Raw genomic sequence first — 16840 nt, 5'->3', positions numbered from 1 at the left:
GGAGTTTTATCACAACGCAGCATCGCTGACATAATATCCTGTGGAATACGCATTATCGGCCTTTTTTTTTTTTTTGACAAGACAATAAAAGTAGTTTCCCTGCTCTCGCACAAGCAGCACGAGCCTACCTCTGTGCACTATGCACAAGTGGAGATAGTTAGCAACGTTTTAGCACAACAGGGAATATTGTAGATGAGAATAGGAACAAGCTGTCTGCCAAAAATGCAGAAATGCTTATATTTCTAAAGAAATATCTGCCATTGATGCTTAACAAGTAAGCTTTAAGAGGTATGGCTTTACTAATCTCTATTTTGTTTTCCGTGCTCTGCACTTTAATTACACTGTAAGTTTGTGTAAATTAACAATGACAGTTTTTTGTAATTTATTTCGAAAAAAGCTTATTTGTTAAGCTCTAATCTGTTTAAGATGTTTCTAACAGGAAGTAGAATGTTTAAAGTATCCTGTCAAAAGTAAACAGTTGACAATTCCCAGTACACTATCTTCTGTTAATTTTAATACATATACATTGTTGTTAAGACTATTAAAATTTAATTGTTGACATGATAAATAGAAGGCTTCAAATAGACCCAGTGATCGGTGATCGGTATCAACCAATACTGCTTTCAGCAATCGGTGATCAACCCCAAAAATCTTGATCGGAGCACCCTTACATTTTAGCTAACGGGGATTTCTCTAAAATATGTTTACCTCATTATTTTAACATTATAACATTGTACATATGCCAGAAAATACACAATATGTTCACTTTAAGATATTTTAGAGAATAAATGATTATAATTATTTGGATTCATTCCCTGGGTGCTATGAACGTCTGTACAAAATTCCATTGCAATCCATCCTATAGTTGTTCTGGACCAAAATGGTGGACCGATCCGCCGTCAAACTGAGCAACCAACATTGCCTTTATCAAGTCAGATTTAGCTGTTGTTGTAGCCTGTGTTTTCTAAGCCTGTTAATCAATGTAAGTGGGATAGAAGGGTGACTCTTTTGTTTACATTTGGTCCAAACAAAACACCAATACAACAATATTTGATTATCTCAATTTTCCCAATATAAAACGCTTATCAGTATATCTTTCCATCTATTTACCTGTTTATCTCTCTAACCAGCTCAATGTCTGCTCCTGCTCTTTCTGCCTGTTTGTCTCCCAGCTAGACTTCTGCCTGTGTGTTCCTCTATAAGTCTTGCAGCCATTTTTTCCCCAACTGCTAAATAAAGAGAGACACACTTGCCACCTCTCTGTCAGTCGCTGTGGGAGACTCACAAAGTACTTACACACAACTGACCTACAAGTGGCCCGCAGTGTGTGTGTGTGTGTGTGTGTGTGTGTGTGTGTGTGTGTGTGTGTGTGTGTGTGTGTGTGTGTGTGTGTTGAAAGCTGTGTGTCCACTCCCAATGGCAATCTTGACACTTCCTCTGTGCAAGTTTATTTGATACAGACAAAAACACATACACACACAAATACACACATATTTTCACGCCACTGAGGAGCTAATTAAACACAATGTGCCTGGGTGAGAGCAGAACTGAGAAAAAGATGTGTGCCTGTGTGTGTGGTTGAATCATGCAGTGCTCGGTGGGAGGGAGACAGGCAGGTCAACTCTGACAGCTCTAACACAGTGAACAGAGGGAGAGCAAGTAAGAGGAAAGGGATAGAAGGAAAGTGAGTGTATGTGAGGAAAAGAGAGGCAGGCAGAGGAAAAGAGCTAAAGCGAAAATGAACAAAAAAAAAAATCAAATTTGTTTTGGAGTCTTTTGCAAAAGGAGGTTGTACTCGGACTTTCAGAATTTAGTTATTGTCATATCTAAATACGAAAAAACGAAGCCATAACATAGCTAAAACAATAAATCCAGTATATCTTGCTCGAATAATGGAAAATTTTCGGCATTCTGAAGCTTTTATCAACGTATTTTTCCCATGACGATCATTTTCATAATTGATACCTGCTGATAGGCCTACTTTCTCCTTAAAAACATTCTACCATGATTGTGGTCACGTGACTTTGCCCGGACCCGTCAGCCACATGGAAAGCATAATGGAGGATAACTCAAACACTGAGTCCAAGTCAACTGAGCAACTTGTGCCCAAAGAAAGTTAGTGTCCAACGTCTGGAAACATTTTGGCATCAGAAAAGATGATTAATAACAACGTGATTAATTATTGTTCATTTATCATTAACAAAGTAAAATGTGCAATTAATTGTGATTTTGATTTTAGGTCATATCGTGCAGCCCTAGGCTGTGATGTCAGAAAGAATGAAAATATCCATAATGAGGTAATCATATTGCTCAATTTCCATTTCCTGCTGCAGAGTATTGGAAAATAAAATTTGGGAACACAACGTTTTCCAAAAGATAGTTAATTTGGGGTTTTCAAGATATTCCTGGATCTGTCCACAACTACTTTGCAAAAAAATCTAACTACATTTATGCTACATAAGAGAGCTCAGCAGCTGCCAAGGAGTGGTTTTGTGTTAGTCAAAGGTAATCAAATGGAGTATTCAGATTGTACACTTTGGTTATTAAAAATAACTCTAAAGATATGCAAATAATTTGTTGTGTCAACAAGTCTAAAACAGTCTAAGGATGAATCTCATTTATCTATCTTACCCCTACCCCTACGTCTTGCGCGTTCACGTGAGAACGAGTGCTGTCCCAATACTTTTTTTGATCGAGGGGTATGGGCTGTATGGCCCTAGGAACCATAGACAGTAAATGAAAAAAATCAAGGGAGAACGCAAACTCTAATTAACCTTAACCTTACTATTTCATGGAAAAATGAATTTGGCAGTTCACACGTGTAAAATGTCAGAGCAATAGAAAAAAAGAATCTCAAAATGAGAAAGAGAAAGAGAGCAGAGGGTAGGAGGGAGACATTTCAATACAAAAAGAAAACAAACTTGGCAAGAAAAAAAGAGAGGGAGAAGAGACAGCAAGGAGAGAGACAGTTAGGAAGATCATCCATATTTCAGTAATCTAGGGCATGTTTTTCAAACTGAAATACCAACTGGTCATAAATTACCAGGGGAACTGGCAGTGTATATATAATACAGAATACAACAGAATATAACACACACAGAATATAACACACACACTACCGTTCAAAAGTTTGGGGTCACCCAAACAATTTTGTGGTTTTCATGAAAGTCACACTATTCACCACCATACGTTGTAAAATGAATAGAAAATAGAGTCAAGACATTGACAAGGATAGAAATAATGATTGTATAGAATAAGATTTTTTTTACATCAAACTTCGTCAAAGAATCCTCCATTTGCAGCAATTACAGCATTGCAGACCTTTGGCATTCTAGCTGTTAATTTGTTGAGGAATCTGGAGAAATTGCACCCCACGCTCCAGAAGCAGCTCCCACAGTTGGATTGGTTGGATGGGCACTTCTTGCGTACAATACGGTCAAGCTGCTCCCACAACAGCTCAATGGGTTCAGATCGGTGACTGCGCTGGCCACTTATTACCGATAGAATACCAGCGCCTGCTTCGCTCTAAATAGTTCTTGCACAATTTGGAGGTGGTTTAGGGTCATTGTCCTGTTGTAGGATGAAATTGGTCCAATCAAGCGCTGTCCACTGGGTATGGCATGGCGTGCTTGCAAAATGGAGTGATAGCCTTCCTTATTCAGAATCCCTTTTACCCTGCACAAATCCCCCACCTTACCAGCACAACGCAACCCAGACCACATATTACCTCCACCATGCTTAACAGATGGCGTCAGGCATTCTTCCAGAATTTTTCATTTGTTCTGCGTCTCACAAACGTTTTCTTTGTGATCCAAACACCTCAAACTTGGATTCATCCGTCCACAACACTTTTTTCCAGTCTTCTCTGTCCAATGTCTGTGTTTTTTGCCCATCTTAACTTTTTCTTTTATTGGCCAGTCTCAGATATGGCTTTTTCTTTGCCACTCTGCACTGAAGCCAGAATCCCGCAGCCGCCTCTTCACTGTAGATGTTGACACTGGTGTTTTGCGGGTACTATTTAATGAAGATGCCAGTTGGGGACCTGTGAGGCGTCTGTTTCTCAAACTAGAGACTCTAATGTACTTATCTTCTTGCTCAGTGTGCAACGCGGCCTCCCACTTCTTTTTCTACTCTGGTTAGAGCCGTTTGTGCTGTCCTCTGAAGGGAGTAGTACACACCGTTGTAGGAAATCTTCAATTCTTAGCAATGTCTCACATGGAATGGCTTATTTTAAGGACAGAATAGACTGTCGAGTTTCAGATGAAAGTTCTCTTTTTCGGCCATTTTGGCGTTTAATTGAACCCCACAAATTGATGCTCCAGAAACTCAATCTGCTCAAAGGAAGGTCAGTTTTGTAGCTTCTGTAACGACCTAAACTGTTTTCAGATGTGTGAACATGATTGCACAAGGGTTTTCTAATCATCAATTAGCCTTCTGAGCAATGAGCAAACCACATTGTACCATAGAACACTGGAGTGATAGTTGCTGGAAATGGGCCTCTATACACTAGTAAGAATTGCACCAAAAACCAGACATTTGCAGATAGAATAGTCATTTACCACATTAGCAATGTATAGAGTGTATTCTTCAAAGTTAAGACTAGTTTAAAGTTATCTTCATTGAAAAGTACAGTGCTTTTCCTTCAAAAATAAGGACATTTCAATGTGACCCCAAACTTTTGAACGGTAATGTATATATATATGAAAGTCTGATCATGTGGGCTATGCACATTCACAGCTGCATTGCAAAAAAGTGTGGGGTGAAACATAGGACAACCAGCTAATGAACCATTTGAAGTTCCAATAAAGTTACAACATACAGCTGGCAGCACAAACTGAATGTCCAGGGTACATACACTTATATTACCATTCCCACGGCTACTGTGCTAGTTAATGCAAAGGTTACACAGAGTACAACTGCCTTGCCAACAGCCCCAGGCAGCATTTTTATGAAGGGAGCCTCTTTTCTAACTATGTAGCTTTACATACAAGATAACCGTGTTGAAAAGAAATCTCTGAGTGCTTGTATCAGAATGTGAAACCTCTGCTTCAAGATAAATCACTCCACAAAAGGAAGCATGGTCAAATATTTTGGTTTAGTAATTGAATAAATCTTTAACTCAGTTTAATGTATAAAATGTCCACAGTTAAATAGGAAAATAAAGCTAGGTAAGAGAAAACTACAGCTAATTAATTAAAGGGGAATTCCACCCTGAAATGGAATTCACAAATGTTATTTGTTTGTTCTCTGGCAGTTCCGTCTGTGTGTGAACATGGGTAACTACATTCCAGGGAAACTAATTAGCCAGTGGTCTGACAGACTGAGTGGAGTAATGAGTAAGCTTCATCAGTACAGTCAACCAGTAGGGTGTAGGGGGTATACTATGTGCTAAGAAAATATACATGTGTTGTATCAGTGTTACAGTACAGTTAATTTAAATAAAAGTCTTTAATCAACTAAATGAAATTGTAGGAGAAACTTGCAGCCCTCTCAATAGTAAACAGGATAGACCAACCATTGAATTCTTGTCTATGTTATCACATCTGGTTTGTCATCTGTTCCAGAGCTGAGAGAGACCTTATCTCTGTGCATGAGTGCATGTACATGCCAGTGAGTGCATGTGTGTGTGTGTGAGTGAGTGTGTATTTACCTGTGTTGACAGCAGTATAGCAGAGTGTGTGTGTTGTCCTGTATTAGTAGCTGTAGTAGTAAAAATGCTTTGGCTCTTGTTATTGTAGATGGACTCTCTAGACAGCGCAGCACCTTCAAGACCAAATCCTACAAGACACAAACACACAAATTAATGAAGTGTAACTGACTGGTTGTGAATGTTCCTGCTGGTGAACGGTCCAAGATACTTTGCAATTTAAATACAAGCCAACTTTTAACACTGCACAGTCACACCAAAACGTTTACATGGTAACACCCCAACTAAAAACGTTAAATATGAAGAGGAAATGTTAGCACACTGTACACAGCGCTGTGTTCCCAATTTATCTTATAATATATTACTGCAATGGATCCAAATAAGGGATGAAAAATTTTCTCCCTAAGGGGTTCAGAAAAAAAAATTCTGAAAATGTGTCGACTAAATCTTAATCAGCACAGACTCCACATTATCCCAACACACACACACACACACACACAAAACACCACACACACACACACCACACACACACACACACACACACACCCACACACACACACACACACACACACACACACACACACACACACACACACACCACACACAAAAACACTACAGCTAGTTTAGACATTGCCTTCGCATAAACTCAGCGCAGTAACTAGTTGGAAAAATTTGTGACCGCCAACATTCATTCCATTCCTTATACAACACCCCTACGCATCGTGTGTGTGTGTGTGTGAGCTTATGTGAAAGAATGTGCGTGCATGTGTGTTTTATGGGTGACACATCAAGTTAATTAATTTCAAAGCCCAGTAGTGTGCGCCTTGCTGATAAGTCCCTCCCCACTACCCATAATGCTCTGCTTAAGTAGAAAGCTGCAGTTCGTTCATTCAGCCAATTAGCCCAGATACTGACACACTGCAAATTAGCGTATGTGTACACACACACCACACACACACACACACACACACACACACACACACACACACACACACACAGTTCTGTGTAAACAAACTTGCACTGTCTGTCTTTGTGCCAGGGGAGAGAGACAGAGGAGAGAGACGGGGGGTAGGGGGTGAATGCATATCAGTGTATAATTAGAGCAGAGTTGAAGTACTAAGTTTGTATGCTGTGTTAAATTGGAAATGCTCAATGCAAATAAATTCAGTTCAGAGTCAATTACCAATGCTAGACTCCAAGTTAAAAACCTTCAAATCAATTTTAGCCCCTCTGCCTTACCAAGATTAGCACTTTGTATACACACTTGATGGGTTGTCTTATGAAAAATAAATTGATAATTCATCACAAATTAGTTCACACAGTTCAGCATTAGAAAGTGTAGTTTCCCCTTTTGGGATTAATAAAGTATAATAAAATAAAAAAAATTAAAAAATTAAAAATTAGTTCATGAACTGTAAGGAGAGAGAAAGAGAGAGAGAGCTGGACGGAGAGAAGAGGATGAGGAGATGAGACGAGATAGGAGAGCGGGAGAGCAGAGAGAAACCCGGACCGAGATGCAGAGAGAGAGATTTCAAAGCTACTTGAATTTGTTTTTTATGTCGTTGTGTGCCTTGGTCCTTGTGTTAAAATATCCCTATTAGTTGTGATGTTTTCTTTTCTGTAACAATATCAATAAAATATAAAATTAAAACAATGTTGTTATTTGTGTCTGGGCTTTCTTAGTGGCTATGGTAATGTATAATATTGATTGTATATATTTGCATTCGACATTTTGCAATATTTTCTTACATTCTTCTGCAGGTGTGCATAAGAGTTTACACATACCTTGCTCTGTGTGACGCGGTGCATTTGGATGCGTGAGGTGAGTAGGGCGGTGGCCATAGCTGTGAGGATGTGCTGCTGGACCCTTGCCCCTGCTCCACCCATACCCTCCAAGATGGCCGCAGGGCCACAGGTCTCAATCACTGCCAAGAAGACTGCTGGGACCACCCGGGTTAGCCTTGAAAGAGCCTGGACACATAGAGAAAGACAAATAAATACACATGTACACACTGAGATTATTTATGTTATTCATGGATAGTGTTCCCATTCCGTTGTAATGTCATGTTGAGGTCCCTGATTTTAAGATGTTAGTGCCTTAAGCAAGTGTTCAATGATACAAAACATGGAATCACAAATAAGCTACAAATGCATTTGTAACTTTACCCACTGCACCAAAGAAGTTAATCTGGTTTACAGTCTGACAATGGGGGATTTAGAATATCAAATGTTGCATGAGGGCTAAGTTAGTAGATAAGCATGTAGCACGTATAGATATTTGTTGGGTAAAGCTAAAGAAAAGTAATTTGTTGTCATTTAGCATTAGAAGGCCATTCATTTTCATTACTTGAAGTCAATCAAGAAAGGCAGATTTTATAATGTGTGTTTGATGTCATTTTGTGTTTGTAGCTTCCAAAGAGATTTTAGTATGTGCATATATCGGTGTGTACAGTATAAGTGTGTTTTTTCATGCATGTGAACTTACGGAGATGGCAGTGACTCTGACAGCCTCCACAGTGGAGTGAGTGAACAGGTACCACAGGGCGGAGCCTGTTTCTGTGGTAACCAGGTGGTGGGAAGGGGCAGAGACAGCAGTGGAGATGTTCTCTATGGCTTTTGCAGCCATGTGATGAACTATGGAATCATCCTGTCAGACAGACACACAAACACTTTTGAATCACATAAATCCACTGTGGAAGAATTAGCAACCAGGCAATATTAACAATTATATTATATATTATAAACTGCAATGATTCAGCAAGAGCACTGTCCATGAACACTCACAACTTTTGCCTACCAAATATATTCAAACTATTTGAAAATTGTATCCTGGTAGAACCTTAGACACATGTTTTTGGAGTCCATTTAAGAACCATCCTGTAAGAGAATTTAGGACAATGAGTTGGTCAAAAGCCTTAAAGGTTGAATCCAAAGTCCTCAACATGATCCTCCTTAGCAAATTAAACATGCATAGCTGTAATACAGACAAAGACCATAATGTTGTACACAGTATGTGATGAAAGGCCCTTGTTTTCACCCACAGGACCAGCACAAATATTAGCAACACTAGACATAGGTCTCTGGGTTATTGTATTATTTGTGCTAATATATGGAAAAATTAACTTTCATACTTGCGTGTGTATGTGCAGGAAGGAAGCATACCATAATGGTTATGTCTGAGAAAGGATTTTTTTTTTCTTTGTATAAAATATAATGCCATTGTGAGCAACACATTTTCTGGTTCATTGTTAACTTACAAACTCAAAACCTGATTACAGTAAAATGTCATACACCAAAAGCCAGAAAAAAACAAAGAACTAACGCAACCACAAACTGACAATTAGATTAGCTCTCAACATCACCTCAATACAAAAACGAGAGGTTGCGTGTGTCTGTGTTAGTGGGCAAGTGTTTGTGTGTGCATGCTTGGGTGTATACTGTATCTGCCCACACACCTTTGCTTGAGTATAGAATAGTTGTTTGTGTTCAGACAATGGGGCCAGGCTAATGAAATCGGTGGCAAAGGAATGAGTTATTCTAGGAAAGTCATTGTGGAGAAAGACAGGAAGTAGAACATAATTGATTGCCTCTTTCAGGTTATTATTGTATTTCACTGTGTTACATCACTTAGACATTACTCTCCCTAGATATGAGATACAATAGAGTCTATTCATAAAACACAGTTAACTATATTTTTCTGGCAAAGGTTCATAATAACAGCTGAAACATTAATGTCATTGTGGCAATTTATCATGGTAATTCTGAAAAGTGGTGCAAGTGACAGATAATTACATGACTTAATTTTTGCATTTTCCACACATAGCTGTGTTGACTGTCCACACATTGAAGATATATGCAATGCACAACAATTAAGAACTGAGATACTCCACCAATTACAGTGATACTATTCCATCTTTTAATATCACATTCACTTACTTTAAACTTGAGAACTGGCTGCACAAAGTTTTTAGTGTTTCTTATCACACAACTGCAGCTGTGGTCATCTTGAATTCATGCCATCTACAATGCACCAAATGGTGACAAACTTTGGCATAATCCATTTTTCTGCCATCCAAATATGTGCTTAGTATATCTTAAACAGTCATAGTGTGGGCAAAATATGGTTAAATAAACTGCTGTTTTGTATTATGCCCAATTCTCAAAATCTCCAACTCTCTTGCAGAGCACTCAGTATATGGATGAACAGCAGATGCAGAACTTGGTTGAAAAAAGTTTGTATAGAATCTATCATATCCGACTATAGCTGCTGTGCGTAAGAAAGAACATTTTGTCAGTCAGGTGTTAAGCCTTGTGTTTTTATCATTTACACCACATTTTCAATTTCCCAAAAATATTTACTTCAATCCCATTTTCCTTAACATATGCACTATGCAATAACAGCAACATAATGTACCTACTGCCCTGCAGAACATCTGTGTCCAAAATAAAGTAAACATTTTAGAATTGAGAAAAAACTTGATTCTCTTTTGGAGGCAAGTACTGTACCTCTGACAGCATCAATGTGATCCACAGTTGCTTAACACTTTATAGAAATGAAAGAGTCTATCCCACCACATGGGAACTCTTATCATAACCGAGAGCTACAATTACCTACATATTAATTCTATATAAGACATCACATTGTGTATTAAACACCAAGGGACAACGTGGCATAACAACATAATGAATCTTCTGTCACCCCTGTGGGAACCAGTAGAATGGTCTGTTCCAGCCTTCGACAGGCCTTGCGGGCCAGCTCACTAATGAGTCCACGGGGGAGTCCCCCGCGTGTGTGTGTTTAACAGACTGTAGCCCTGCCAGAAACTACACAGAAAGAGAAAGAGGGGGAGAGAGCGAGAGAGAGAGAGAGAGAGAAAGAGAGAGAGAAAAAGAAAGAACGATATCCTTACATGTGGTAAGAGACAAGTAGCTAATGCAATAAAGTCCATCATTATGATGCAGAGAGCGAAATGCAGGAGACAGAAAAAAAGATAAAGTTAAATTATACTCAGTGCCCTACATAAACCTCACATCTCCAGAATGTCAACTTTAGGGAAATTAAAACGACTGATAAATCGACTACAAGAAGTTTTTTTTTTCTTTGCACACAACACTTCGCTAAGTCTTGCCAAGTTTGAACGTAAATGATGAGAGATCTGTAATTTGGAATTATTCAATCACAGTTCATTTTTTGCCAGGAGTCACAAAATTATGACAATTCATCCTTTTTGTGACCTTGAATTTGTTCCTTATTTCATGGTAATCCATCCAATAGTCAAGGCATTTCATTCAAAAACCAAAAATGTCAAATTCATGTTTGTGCAAGAGGAAAAATCAGGGATCAAGAAAGTCAGTAGGTTGGAAACATATGGTATGGAATGACTTACTATTATTTATTTTTTTATAAATCATTTTACAGCTAACTGGAATGACTGCACTGCACCTTGTCTCCTCATGCCTTCACATGACAGGAAGCTCTTTCAGTGCTCTTGCACTTCTCTTCTAGTTTGTTGATGGCATGAATATGTTTGGTAGCATCCTGTGCAGTGTTTTTACCCAATGTGGGGGACATTTGTTGGGTTGGAGTAAATCAGATTCAAGTGGTTTGAATTAACTGTAAGAATTATGCAGAAATTAATACTGGTAAATATATTTCTAACAATACATTATCAGTAACTGAAGAAATCACTTGTAGGTCATTGAACCAAAATGCTCAAATATTGTAGTGTATAAATGCAAAAACATATTAGAACATCCTGTAACTGTTTTGCAGAAAACGTTTGGACAATTCCTATATTAGTTTTCTCAAAGATTAGAAATGTTTCTCTGACTTAACTGCTTCTCCTACCCTGCATCCCCTAGACGACTGCCGGGTATAGATTTTATAAAATCAGTAAGAGACTAACATTTGGTAGATCTAAAGCATAAGTGGCCAGGTTAGCTCAGTTGGTAGAGCAGGTGCACATATATAGAGGTTCACTCCTCGACGCAGCGGCCGCGGGTCGACGCCAACCTGTGGCCCTATGCTGCATGTCATTCCCCCTCTCTCTCCCCTTTCATGTCTTCAACTATCCTGTGGAATTAAAGGCCGAAAATGTCCAAAAAATAAATCTTTAAAAAGAAGGAAAAAACAGATTTAGAGCATGAAGTTAAGCCTTCCAGAGATGTCATGGGGCAGATCTAATTAAATGACATACCGACTCTCATAAACCCTCACTTCAAACAGGATTTCTGAGAAAATACCAATTTTACCTAATTTTTTTGTACCTAATTTAAGAATATTAAAGATAGATATAATACTCGGGCCAAACACACATTCTTCAATTTCAGGTTTTCTGGATGTGAATGTGGAAATTGCTGATTATTATTTAAAGTTAATTATCTCTCATGTGAACGTGCAAAACTAAGGGGAAGGGGTAAGACAGAGAAATGAGATTCATTTTACTGGTGTATCCAGTTTAAACAGGATTTCCATCTTTTTCGTCAGGTTTCATCAAGAGTGACTGGCTTCCTGGCAACTGGTTTGAATTAAAAAATCTTATTCTGTAGCCCAGGACTGACAGATAAGATTTACACACTTTGAACTCCTATCTAAAAAAAAGTTGGAAAAACCTAATTTCAGATGAAAAGAGTTAAAAGGCTTGGCAGATATGGGACCATAAAATCCTGTCTTTAAGTGTCGATCAGTAGATTAGTTTTATATCCAAACATGTTTGCACCTGGCCTCTGAGTCTCAAGTAGAAAGAGATCACATCACAAAAACTACATCACATGACTTGATGCAGGATTTGTGTCTGCCTGTGTGCCCAAGTGTGCGTGTTCACATGTCTGATGTGGTTTCCCTCTGTAATTAAAGTCCTTTAGAAGCCAGTGCACCTGGTTTTGAATGAGCCCCTATGGCAAAGACACAGGCACCATCTATCAGCCTCGCACAGAACATCTAACACCCCTAATAGCCACACTCAAAGAGAGACAGACTGTCTGATTAACAGGCTAATAGATAGGCAGTGGGGCGCGAAGGAAGAGGAAGAGACATGTCGACAAAATAGCAAACAAAAGAGCAACAAGTAGAGGTGCAAACAGAAAAACGGGAAAGAAGACAGACCAGCAGACAAACACGCACATGTAAAATAACAGGCAAACCAGCAGACCAGGAAATAAGGAGAGAAATACATAAAGAATCACAGAGATGGGTAGGTAAAGAGAAACAAAAGGCAGTACAGGAGGATAATCTGGCCTAGGAAAAAGGACAGGCAAAGAAAAAAAGAGGATCAACAGGCAGGTACACAGAAGCAGTGTTACTAGTCATCTTCTTTTTTGTGCATATCAATCCAACACATTAACAGTATATTATTATTTTATACAACGGATTGTAGGGGGGTGGGGGCACATGGAGTGGTCATCTTATGTTTTGAAACACAAGGGTAGGACTCATGTCCCCCTCTGTTCTCCTCTCCCTTGTGGAAGATAGTGATAAATCATTAATAGGCTCACCACTGCTCTGTGTGTGTAAGGGGGATTTCTGCCTTCTGCCCCCTAGCTTCTATCACTGTAATACTGTTCACACATTCCTTCTGCCGTGCACGCACGCACGCACGCACACACGCACACACACACACACACACACACACACACACACACACACAACAACACCACCACACACCCACACACACACCCACACACACACACACACACACACACACACACACACACACACACACACACACACACACACACACACACACACACACACTCTTTACATCATAGACAGCAGAAGCATCATCTTGTTCAGACTCATAAATAATTTCCTGCAGCTTAAGTCTGGCCTGGAAACCTGCCTTTCACTCCATCCCATCCACTCCCCCTCTCCAAGTACAACTCCCTCTCTTTGACTCCCTGCCAACTCCTCCTGCTCTTCCACTGTACTGATCCTCCTTTCTCCTCCTCTGTCACTCCTTGCAATCCCCCACTATCCGCCCCCTCTACTGGTAAAACCACCATGCTTGCTTTGGCTCTTTGGCCCCCCTAGTTGACCCCTTCTTCTACTACAATGATCTCTATCCATCTCTCCAGTGCTTTACTTGTAAATCAGGAGAACTCAACAGCAGCAGAGGGGGCTGGGGTGATCCTGGGGGTCAGAAACTGCATCAAAATCACACTGCCTTGAGCACATTAGACAGTGACTAGGTGCTGCATCTCCATGCTGTCATGCAATAAACCTCGCGTGGCACTGGATTTACATTTAGCACATTGGCAGACAATGACCTTCTCCATAGTCCAGACAACGCTATATGAGAAAGACCTCAGAGATAAATCACCAATAATAATGATACAGCTGGTCACTTGTCAAACCAGACAATTTACATTCTTAAAAGGTTTTTAGTGAAAAGCCAAAAGTAACTCAAACATATTTATTGTTTTATTTATACTCATGTGCTATTTGTGAGCAAACTAATGATCAAAGCAATATGTCAGTGTTATAATAATTCCTGCTCCCCCTCATATTTTACCAAAGAAATGTAAGTATTGTCAAATAAACCAAAAAATGACACATTGGTTTGTGTTTGCTAAGCTGTGAAAAACTGAGCTTTGGTTTAACAACTCAGGTATCTGGTTGATTGACATGTTCTCACTAAATGCCTTTTTAATACACAGCACCAGTGTATCAACATTTCTTTACTCTTTTTTTGTTCTTTGTTCTGATCTGTTTAAATAGATTGACATTGAGATCTTTCGTTGGACTAGCAAATAAAAACAGAGCCACACATTGGGTTGTTGGTCTCAATGGGATTGGCAGTATGAGCAGTCTTAGGCCTTGGGCTATTTGTCAACCTATTTGGATAATTTGGAAAATAATTATCCATTTATTTCCCTCTCCCTCTCTGTCTCTCTTGCATGCTCCTCTTTTGCTGTCAGGGATGAGCAACCACTATCTCTGTTGTCTTTCTGACCAGATGTCCAACGCTGTATAACCCATGGCTGGATTTTCCCTCCTGAGTCCCTCATGTTCTTTCTTCCTACTGGCTCTGTCACCGCTTCACCTCGGTCTGATCAACAAACATTTAATACAATCACTTGTAAATAAAGTGCAGCATAAAACTTTCATTCTTTGATTTCATTCAACATGTGATGTTAAGTTTGTTTTGTAACATTAAAAAGTTTTTAAAAACTTCTAAATATTTAGAAAACATGTATGCCTTCTTTTTAATTCTACCTACATTATAGGGTAAGACTAAGCTCAATAAAAATGTGTGTTGCTACTGAAATCTTCCAGTGACTATTGTGTAGTTACTGAAATCTGACACATTCTGAAGGTCCACAGATTTCTTTGTAATAGCAGAAAAGCCTGTGTTATGGCGTTTTTCCATTACATGGTACCTGCTCGACTTGCCTCGTCTCTACTCGCCTTTTTTGTTTTTCCATTACGATAAAAAAGTCCCTGGTACCTGCTAACAGGTGGTTTTTTAGTATCACCTTGGTTGAGGCTCCAAGCAACCTGAGGCGATACCAAAAGGTGACGTGAAACTGACTGGTCAAAAAAGAATCATCTGTGTCATCATTGCTAAAAACAGACCGGGGGGTCCTGGACAAACTAAGGCGTTTTTAAATAGTTATGCCAGCTGTGTTTTTTTTGCTGCCTTCAGCTACTTTTTGGAACTAAGTTTGTCTTCTGGCTGTGGCAACATACACATGCTGAGAATCAAAAACAACCTACGTTTGACAATTGGTGTGTGCGTTGAGTGAGGTCACAACAGTTTTCTGCGGCGTTGCTATGATGACCAGCCACGCTGAGGCGGTACTAGACTCTGCAATGGAAAACGGAGGCGTTGGGACGTCGAGTTGAGACGAGGCGAGCTGTTACCAGCAGTGGAAAAACGTCTTTAGCGTATCCAGCCAACGGAACCCGGTAAATGGAAGCAGGAGATTTCTTTATATAGGCCTTATTGTAGTTTAATGTTATTTTAGAATTTAGCTGTTGTAGTTATGGCTGAGACTTGGACAAGGTCATTACAGAAAAAAATTAAATGAAGAACAACTAAAAGCAAAAGGGAGATCTACACTGTAAAACAAGTCAATCTTGGTCAGGTGTTCAACAAGTGGAGACAATTACGGGATTGTAAATCATTTTAAACACACCCCGAATTGGCCCTCAGGTATGTAATATTTTTCTTTTAGTGCTGTCAAACAATTAAAATATTTAATCGCAATTAATCACACATTTTTACTTATTTTAAATGTCCCTTTAATTTCTTTTAGCCCCATTATTTATTCTCATTTTAATGCTCTTATCAACATGGAAAAGTGGATTGGCTTGCTTTGTGAACATTTTTATTAGGGGTCCAAGCCCGAGGATGCGTGCACCGCAGTAGTCGCAAGGCGAGACGCGGTTCACACAGCAGGGCTGTGGAACCCTATTGTTTTCGTAAGGATTCTTCTTCCTTCTTCTTCTTCATTATTTTTCTTCACCGCATAAAACTGGTGCTGCAGCCTAAACCGTACAGGGTGGCGACGTGCCATTTTCAGGACTGGTCCGAAAGTCCGCAAAGACCTCAGACAAAAAAAATGGGCCCACTTCTACCACTAGGTGGCGCTATAGCAGAGAAAAAATACGTTTAGCCCCATAACTCCCAAACCGTACATCGGAAATTTAAAAACCTTACATCCACGCGTTCCCTGAATCCCACTGAATCTCGTGATATAGGCCACGCCCATTTCCGCCTAGACTTTTATGCGTGAAAAATCGCGATTTATCGAAAAACCTACTTTTTCGAACTCCTCCGAGACGTGCAATGGATCTGCACGAAACTTGGCACATAGCATCTCGAGACCGACCTGACAAAAGATTGCATAAAGATTATTTATAGGATAAAAATTGCGCGTATTACGCGCAAACAAATTTTTGTAGCTAGCTATGAAAACATTGTCTTTGTCATATCTCGGCCACGATAAATGCTATCAAAGCCAAACTTTAGAATATTCTTTGGTATGACCCCCTGAGGCTCTAAAACAAAACTGACGAACATTGGCCACTAGGGGGCGCTACAAATACAAAAAAAGTGTATTTCTCATGAACCGCTCATCCGAATTTTACAAAATTTGACGGATACCATCTAGGCCCACTCCTGAGGCGGTCCTCGCAGTGGGGTAGTGATTGGTGCGCTCCCCGGTCGCTGGGGACGACCGGCGCGGGGA

The 16840-nt window shown here is 39.6% G+C and overlaps 1 protein-coding gene across 6 annotated transcripts in view; it reads right to left on the bottom strand.

Annotated features, from left to right (window-relative positions):
- Positions 1 to 16840, bottom strand: part of ulk4 (unc-51 like kinase 4) — a 119848-nt gene that overhangs the window by 74218 nt on the left and 28790 nt on the right. For all 6 annotated transcript variants that reach the window (XM_032518168.1, XM_032518170.1, XM_032518172.1 and 3 more), the window contains exons 20-22: positions 8133 to 8294; positions 7433 to 7618; positions 5651 to 5778 (exon numbers count right to left, since the gene is read on the bottom strand). In XM_032518168.1, the coding sequence (XP_032374059.1) occupies positions 5651 to 5778; positions 7433 to 7618; positions 8133 to 8294 (476 nt within the window). The remainder of the gene's footprint in view (positions 1 to 5650; positions 5779 to 7432; positions 7619 to 8132; positions 8295 to 16840) is intronic.

Source organism: Etheostoma spectabile, chromosome 6, assembly GCF_008692095.1.
Source record: "Etheostoma spectabile isolate EspeVRDwgs_2016 chromosome 6, UIUC_Espe_1.0, whole genome shotgun sequence".
In the NCBI taxonomy this organism is placed as follows: domain Eukaryota; kingdom Metazoa; phylum Chordata; class Actinopteri; order Perciformes; family Percidae; genus Etheostoma; species Etheostoma spectabile.
This window is presented reverse-complemented; position numbering and strand designations above follow the sequence as displayed.